The sequence below is a fragment of the Manacus vitellinus genome, unplaced genomic scaffold (genome assembly GCF_001715985.3).
Source record: "Manacus vitellinus isolate BGI_N305 unplaced genomic scaffold, ASM171598v3 scaffold_123_pilon, whole genome shotgun sequence".
Classification (NCBI taxonomy): Eukaryota; Metazoa; Chordata; class Aves; order Passeriformes; family Pipridae; genus Manacus; species Manacus vitellinus.
In genome coordinates, this window is record NW_021938915.1 from 133773 (window position 1) to 141464 (window position 7692).

At 63.1% G+C, this 7692-nt stretch overlaps 3 protein-coding genes across 5 annotated transcripts in view; all 3 read left to right on the forward strand.

Moving 5' to 3' along the window:
- Window positions 1–1161, forward strand: part of S100A16 (S100 calcium binding protein A16) — a 3383-nt gene extending 2222 nt beyond the window's left edge. For 2 of the 3 annotated variants that reach the window (XM_029965915.1, XM_029965916.1), the window contains exons 2-3: window positions 331–492; window positions 593–1160. In XM_029965915.1, coding sequence (XP_029821775.1) covers window positions 331–492; window positions 593–757 — 327 coding nt within the window. In that variant the 3' untranslated portion in view covers window positions 758–1160. Of the gene's footprint in view, window positions 1–330; window positions 493–592 lie in introns of all 3 variants that reach the window. The other variant, XM_029965917.1, reaches the window with a different exon arrangement.
- A 2004-nt stretch (window positions 1162–3165) lies between these two features.
- Window positions 3166–3991, forward strand: LOC103761955 (protein S100-A4). Its single transcript, XM_008928585.2, has 2 exons — window positions 3166–3306; window positions 3827–3991. The coding sequence occupies exons 1-2, from the start codon at window positions 3166–3168 to the stop codon at window positions 3989–3991; spliced, it is 306 nt and encodes a 101-aa protein (XP_008926833.2).
- A 1754-nt stretch (window positions 3992–5745) lies between these two features.
- Window positions 5746–6723, forward strand: LOC103761954 (protein S100-A4). Its single transcript, XM_008928584.2, has 3 exons — window positions 5746–5826; window positions 6235–6388; window positions 6492–6723. The coding sequence occupies exons 2-3, from the start codon at window positions 6251–6253 to the stop codon at window positions 6654–6656; spliced, it is 303 nt and encodes a 100-aa protein (XP_008926832.1). The 5' UTR covers window positions 5746–5826; window positions 6235–6250; the 3' UTR covers window positions 6657–6723.
- Window positions 6724–7692: the final 969 nt, after the last annotated feature.

The window sequence follows — 7692 nt, forward strand, 5'->3', positions numbered from 1 at the left end:
ATTTGCCTCCCCATGGATTCCAGGCTTTCCATGGCTGATTTCAAGCTGAATCCATGGCTGGTTCCAGGTCAAATCCATGGCTGATTCCAGGCTGAATCCATGGCTGGTTCCAGGCTTCCCATGGATTCCAGGCTGAATCCATGGCCGATTCCAGGTTGAATCTATGGTTGGTCCCAGGCTGAGTCCATGCCTGATTCCAGGATGAATCCATGGCTGGTCCCAGGCTGGTTTCACTTTCCGGGAGGCTCGTGCTGACCCTCCCGCTCAGCCCTGAGCTTTGGGCTGCCATGGGGGTGTCCCTCAGCACCGTCCCTGCCCCTGCCCCCTCAGGCAGCGATGTCGCAGTGCACGGAGCTGGAATGGGCCGTCCAGGTGCTGGTGAACAACTTTGACAAGTACTCGAGCCGCTGCTGCTGCTGCAAGAAGCCGCGGCGCATCAGCAAGAAGGATTTCCGCAAGATGCTGAGCCGGGAGCTCAACCACATGCTGACGGTGAGCGCGGGCGGGCGGGGCCGGGGGGTCCTGCCCCTGCAGCTCCCAGGGGGTCCCCCTGCCCCGCACCCCGGTGTGAGCGGCTCTGCTCCCCCCCCAGGACACCGGGAACCGCCGCGCAGCCGACAAGCTCATCTGCGACCTGGACGAGAACAAGGACGGGCGCATCAGCTTCGACGAGTACTGGACCTTGATAGGCGGCATCGCCAGCCCCATCGCCCAGATCATCCGCCAGCAGGAGCAGAGCATCAAATTCACCAAGTAGCCGCTGCACAGGACCCTCCTGGACCCCCCTGCTTCTCCACGACCCCCCCCCCGCTTTGTGCCCTCCCCGAGCCCCAGCTCGCCCCGGGCCACCTCGGCTCCCCAGGGCTCTGCCGACCGAGCCGTGCCGGGCTGTGACGGAGGCGGGACGACCCTGTGGGTGGGATTTGGGGACGCGAGGCTCCTCCTCGCCGTGCCTGCCCTGCCCTCCTCCCCTTCACGAGACCTGTTGGGCGAGAAGCAAAGGGAGAGGTTTACCCTCATGTGGGACCTGAGTTCTGCCTGTTCTCAGAGCTCCGCTGACAGAACCCCCGTCACAGCCGGGACCCCCCTCTCCCCTTGCAGCTCCCCCTCAGAGCGGGGGGTCTTCCTGGGCAAAGGGGGCCTTTCCCCGTGCCCGGGCTGGTGGAGGGAGTGCCCCGGCCGGCGCTCGGGGCTCGGCGCGGCCCCCTCGGGTGACACCCCCGTGGTTATTTATTGCGGCAATAAAATCCGGAGGAGCAGCGGGTGACGCTGAGGTTCTGCCTTCCCTGTGCTCCGAGGGGGCGGGGGGGCCGAGGGAGGGGGTCTGCCCTGTCCCCCACCGCCCGCACAGTCACACCCCGGTGACAACGCCCGTCCCGGTCACCGCGGGGCTGACGGAGCACCACGAGGTGTCAGCAGACACCGCGCACTCCCAGCGCCCACCACACCTCAACCCAACCCAACCCTCTGCCTGGGGACAGGGCTGGCGGCCGCTGCCACAGCTCTCCTGGGGGACCCCCTCTGTGTCCCCGAGGGGGTCCCCGGCAGCCCGGAATTACAGCTCCATATTCCAGCGGCTCCGCGGCTGCCCCGACCCCGGGGGGGCGTGTCTCGGGGGACCCCCCATTTCCGTCCTGCATCCCGGCACATTGCAGACCCCCCACCCGGGATGGGGACGGGGGAAAGCTGTGCCGAGACCTTCAGGGACCCCCAAAGACCCCCAGGGACCCCCGTGCTCAGCAGGGTTGGGCTCGTCGCGCTCCGCAACGCCCACGGTGCGGGCAGGGAGCCCGAGCCGCTCCGGCTCTTCCGGGGATTTTCCACTGGGAAGGGACTTGGGCGTGGACCTACGAGCGTGGTGGTTGCCCCCCACGAGCCCCACTCGCACGGCAGGGGGGTGATGGCACCGTGAAACCGCGACCCCCATCCCCTCCCAGCCAACCCCTCGTTGCTCTCGTTCCGCTGCAGGAGCATCTCTGTCCCCTGCCTGTCCCCCTGCCCACGGAGCCCCCTCTGCCCGGCCCCGCAGCTCCGGGGGTCCCCGGAAAACCGGGATTCTCGCCGTGGGAGCGGGGCGGGGCCGCGGCTGAGTCACGGCCGAGGAATCCCCGTGGGGCGAGGGCCGGGCCGTGACTCACCCCGCGGTTTGTGGGGCTGGGCTGGGCCCCGCTCCCGCCGCTCCCACGGAATCCCAGCGATCCAGCCTCGATCCTCGGGGTCCCTCCGGAACGGACCCTCAGCGTGGGGGCAGCCAAACCCCAACACCTCATTTCTAGGTGCAGCAAACGGGAACATTTCTTGTGTCCCTTCCCACCCCTGGGAGGGTGTGGGGGGCAGAGAAGGTCTTGCTGCTCCCTAAAACAGGTCCCCCCATGTGCCCAGCTATGGAATCCCAGAGAATCTTGGGTGATCCCTCCTTCTTAAGGGTGGGACACCACACAAACCCCCCTGGCATGGCTGATGCCCCCCTGTGCCCTGGTCCTTGACCTCAGTGACCCTCTGTGCCAAGGACAAGGGGATGAGCTCAGCTTCTGGGTGCTCCTGAAGGACCTGGAGAACGACAAGGACAAGGTGATGGACTGGAAGGGGGACGTGGCTCTCCTAGGGGAGCACAAATTCTGACCCTGTGCCTGGTGCTAAGCAGGTGTTAAAGCTCAGAAACCCACCAGGCAGCACCAAACCCCAGCCCACGGCTCAGATAAATCCATTGTCACCCCCCCTGCCCCAAATATTCCCTTGGATTGGGGTCACCAGGAAGGGATTGCTCAGGACCATCCATGCTGGGGGTGTGAGGGACAGTGCAGTGATGGTTTAGGGGGCACATGGGCTGGTGACCCACCAGCACCCAAATCCCCCCCCTCTAATGGGATCACACAGCCCGTTAGGCAAAAATGGGGTGTGGGTGAAACCACCCTGGTGGAGCTGCTGGGAAAGCCCGGGGGGGCACAGGGGCAGTGCCACCCCCATGGGGCTATAAATGCCCATCCTGCCCTGGCTGCAGTATCCTGTGTGTCCTCAGGGCTGCTGACCAGGTGAGTCTCTGCTCCTCTTCCTCCCTGCACCTCAAACCCTCCGGAGGGCCGTGGGGGCTGCAGGCGAGCGGCCCGGGCAGGGTGGGGGGCACAGACCCTGAGCCCCTGTCCTGCTGTGCCCCCCAGGCTGGCCATGGCGTGTCCCCTGGAGCAGGCACTGGCTGTGATGGTCACCACCTTCCACAAGTACTCGGGGAAGGAGGGGGACAAGTTCAAGCTCAGCAAGGCTGAGCTCAAGGACCTGCTGAACAAGGAGCTGCCCATCTTCGGGAGTGTAAGTGGCCACGAGGGACATCCCTGGGTGGCCTTTGGAGGTGCCTGGGGCAGGGTGGGAGGTGTTAGAATGGTGGATGCAGCCCAGAGAAGCCTCATGCTCTGGGGAGAGCCCTGGGGAGGAGGAGGAGGAAGGATGAGACCGGGAGGAGCTGAGCTGGAGCAGCCTCAGCCCAAAAGGAAATTTGGCTTTTTTTATGCCCCCAGAAATATTTAGTTTGGCAAAGGAAATCACACTCTGATTTCCATTTTATAATAATTTTTTTTAACCCCCAACTTCCCCTTCTTTAAAACCTTGTGGTTTAAATTGGGAGGAGGGAGGAGAAGTTTTTTAGCCCAACTTTTCCACATCCCAGAGGCACATTTGGTGCAGCTGCTCCAGCACTGCCCTGTCACAGGTGCAGCTTTCCAGGCCACCTCCTTCCAAAGGCAAAGGGAAAACCCTCCTTCCAGGCAGGGGGAGGGGAGCAGGGCTGGAAGGGCAGGTTGGGGACACCCCAAAACCTCTCATGCCCCACCAGAAACAAATGGATGAGGCGGAATTCAAGCGGCTGGTGAACGACCTGGACCACAACAAGGACAGCGAGGTGGATTTCAAGGAGTACGTGTGTTTCCTGGCCTGCATCACCATGGGCTTCAACGACTTCTTCAAGGACGACCCCAGCAAGCAGCACCGCAGGAAGTGACCCCCCCACCCCTGCCCAGAGGGGCTTTCAATAAAAGCTTTCCCCAGTTCTGGGTGTGCTCCAGGGGTTCTGTGCCTGCTGGGTAACGGGCAGAGGGTGATTCATACCTTCCTCCAGCTCCCTGGGATTTTCCATGCTCTGATGCAGCCCCGGAAGGCATTTTCTGGAGGAGTCTGAGCAAAACAGTCTGAGCTGCTTGGATGCCCCCCCTGAGCTGTCCTTGCTGGCTCAGGGAGGGACTCAGTGCACTTTGGGTTGAAACAGCTGAGGTTCGAGTGCCCACAGCGGGTTTAGGCGGGCACGAGCTGCCCTGGGCACCTCGTTGGGTTTGGGGAGAGAAACTGGGGTGGAGGAACTGGACAGAGAGACACGAACCCAGAATGTGTCACCAGACCCCTCCAGGAGACCCTCAGCCCTCCTGGGGGTGGGCCCGTGCTGGGGGGCTGCACTGGAGGTCAACCCAACCCCCCTGAGTTCTCCAGGGAGCCCTGGGGCCACAGACAGGCAGGAATTTCCTGGGATGTGACTGGGAGCCAGAGGGTTCCCCTTCCTCCTCCTCCTCCCATCGCTGAGGCAGCTCCGGGCAGGTCTGGGCTGGTTTGCAGAAGGTGCAGCAGCTGCTCTTTGGCTTTTCCACAGGAACCATCCCTGATTTAAAAAGCCCTCACAAAGCCTCTGCACCACTCCATGACAGAGCAGACCCCTGGCAGAGCCTGTCCCCAAGGGCCCAGGTCTTCCCTGAGCCCCTCTAGGTCCTTCCCTGAGCCCCTCTAGGTCCTTCCTTGAGCCCCTCCAGGTCCTTCCTTGAGCCCCTCCAGGTCCTTCCTTGAGCTCTCCAGGTCCTCCCCAAGGCCCCCATGTCCTCGTTGAGCCCTACCAGGTCCTCACTGAGCCCCTCCAGGTCCTTCCAGCACCTGCCCAGTAGCTCCAAACTTTGCTCTGCCCCTTCCCAGAGTCTTTATGAAGAGCCCCAGGAGCTTCTACCCCTCCCAGTAACTCACACCAGTTTGCACTAATGAGGGGAGGAAGTTCAGGCTGGGGGTTTCTCCTGCCAAAATGTAAAGAAACCCCCAACCTGGGGAGATGTCAGGGGGTGTCTGGGGAGCTTTCACATCCCACTGAGCTTTGGAGCAGCTTGGAGCTTCATCCCCTGCTTTTCTCTCTCTGTTCCCCACAGCAGCAGGTTCCCTCTGAGGGGGCTGGGGGGGCACTCAGGGCCTTTGTCAGCCCTCAGCCCACGTCTGGGGGGTTGGAAACTGCCGGTTCCTGGTGTTCTCCACAGCTCCTGACACGTGCCTGGGCCACGCAGGCACCGAAATAGCGCCGGGTTACACAACGGGGCGTTGTGACGCTGCCCTCGGAGCCAGGAAACAAAATCGCTGCCAGGAGAGTCAAAACCAGACAGAAAAACCCTCAGCACAAACCCCCCTCCCCATGGACAGACCCTGCTGGGCTCCAGAATCCCTCGGGATGCTGCCAAAACCGTCTCGTGTGGCCCCACCTGCCCACGCTGGCACAGGTGGGATGCGGTGCCCGCCGCTCATCCCGTGTGCCCAGGGATTCTCCTGGACCGGGAGGTCCCTGCCCAGCCCCAGGGGCACGTTTTGTTCTTTCTAACCCCAACCAACCCCCAGGAGCAGGAAAACTGGGGGGGAGGGGGGCGGGCAGGGCTGCTCCCAGGCTTTCCTCTCCTCCTTTTCCAGCGGGCGCTGGATCGTTGGTTCCTCCCCGCCCGGGGCCGAGGGAGGTGGCCCAGGCGGGGCTATAAATCCCGTGGCCCGGCTCCGTCTCCTCTCCCGCCCTTCCCGTCCTCCGCTGTTCCCTTTGAGTTCTCGGTGAGTTGTATTTTCCCCGCGATTCCCCATCCAGCTGCTCTCCAGATGTTGCCGGTGGCGCATCCCACAGCGGGGTCCCCTGGCAGAGGTTTTCCCTCGGGGATGAGAGGGAGGTTTCTACTGGGGGAGCCGAGTTCCAAGGCTGGATTTCACCTCCGAGGGCTGGAAAAGCACCTGAGTCTCCCCCCCCGCCTGGCCTGGGCAGGAAGGGGCTGTGGCCCCCCCTCTGACACGGCCTTTTTGGGGGTTCTCCAGCCTGGCTGGAAGTGGGAGGCTGGAAATAGGGAGGGAACGGTGCATCCCAGTGTGTGCCCAGGAATGGGGCACTGGTCTGGGGGTGGGAGATGCTGTTGCCCCCCAGCACGGGGGGGGGGCCCAAACTCTGCTCTCAGCTGTTTGTCTCTCCAGGTCTCCCGGTGTCCCCATGGCAAGTCCCCTGGAGCAGGCGCTGGCCGTGATGGTCACCACCTTCCACAAGTACTCGGGGAAGGAGGGGGACAAGTACAAGCTCAGCAAGGCCGAGCTCAAGGAGATGCTCCTGAAGGAGCTGCCAAGCTTCAGTGTGAGTGAAGGGCTACAGGTGCCACGTCCAGGGGCAATTCCAGGACTGGGAATGTGGCCTTGGATGCAAACCCTGATTTTAACCCCGTTTTTCCCCCGGGCAGAAACAAACCAGCGAGGCCAGTTTACAGCAGCTCATGAGCAACCTGGACTGCAACAGCGACAGCGAGGTGGACTTCCAGGAGTACGTGACCTTCCTGGCCTGCATGGCCATGATGTGCAACGACTTCTTCCAGGACCTCCCGGACAAGATGCCGCGCAGGAAATGAAAGGGGAGCACCTTCCCCAGGCCCTCCCCCTGTCCTCCTGATGCCATTTCAATAAATATCGATTTCAACCAAGTCCCTGCTCCCTTTGCCACGGGGGTCTCGTGCCCCAGGGATGGGGTGTTGTGGCCGTGGGCGAGACCCCGATTCCCTCCCTCGGGCAGGTTGCACGGACGGGGTGAGGAGTGGGAACGAGGGAGGTCCCAGAGTGGATTCTGCTCTGCCTTGGTGTGGACACCGCGTTCCCTGAGCCCTCGGGAACCGCCCGCGAGCCGAGCCCTGGCAGCCGCTCGGGATGAGTCAGCGGCGGGCTCTGAACGCCCCGCAGCCCCGAGAGCTGTTCACGGCCGCACAGAGCGAGGCGGGAGGTTTCCCAGGGATTAGCGGCTCCGGGAGCGGCAACAAAGGCTGAACGACTCCTTTTTAGCTGTAACTGCGAAGCTCAGGCAGAGTCAGCGTCTGACCCCCCCCGCGGGGCAGGACCCGCCGCACTGGGCTGTCGCGCAGGACCCTCGTCCCTTCCCCTCCCCAGTAAATCCTGAGCGGGGTTTCAGCCGCGTTCCTGCTCGGGGTGGGGTTGTGGAGCCACTTCCCTGTGCACCCAGCCAGCCCTCCTGGGCTGCCACAGGGCACACTCAGCCCATGGCTATAAACTGTGGGAGCAGCCCCGGCCCCGCTCTGAGCTCATCCTTCTCATGGTTCTACATCTCCTTTCCTCCCCCTCATCCCCTTTTCCCCCCAGTGAAGAGCTTTGGCCATCTGGGCTTGTGTGCTGGGCTCCAGATGTGCAATTTACCCCTTCCAGATGTGGGTGTCCCCTCCTCCACCCCGCTGGGAGCCTTCATGGGTCACCTCAGGCTGTGCCAGAAGCACTGGAGATGCCACAAAGGCTTTGGTTTGTCCAGCCTGGGCTTTGCCCCCCCCTTGGATGGCCCCGGGGTTGTGTGGGGGGGTGGCCAGGAGCCACCACAAAATGCAGAGCTGGGGGGTCTCATCCTGGAGAAAAGGAGGCTCAGGGGGGACCTTCTGGCTCTGGAAT

What these genes read in the sequence shown, in the direction of transcription:
- LOC103761954 (XM_008928584.2), top strand. Translation starts at nt 6,251, where the DNA reads ATGGCAAGTCCCCTGGAGCAGGCGCTGGCCGTGATGGTCACCACCTTC. An exon ending in AGGAGCTGCCAAGCTTCAGT is followed by an intron (nt 6,389 to 6,491) that starts GTGAGTGAAGGG and finishes TCCCCCGGGCAG; the next exon opens with AAACAAACCAGCGAGGCCAG.
- LOC103761955 (XM_008928585.2), top strand. Translation starts at nt 3,166, where the DNA reads ATGGCGTGTCCCCTGGAGCAGGCACTGGCTGTGATGGTCACCACCTTC. An exon ending in AGCTGCCCATCTTCGGGAGT is followed by an intron (nt 3,307 to 3,826) that starts GTAAGTGGCCAC and finishes ATGCCCCACCAG; the next exon opens with AAACAAATGGATGAGGCGGA.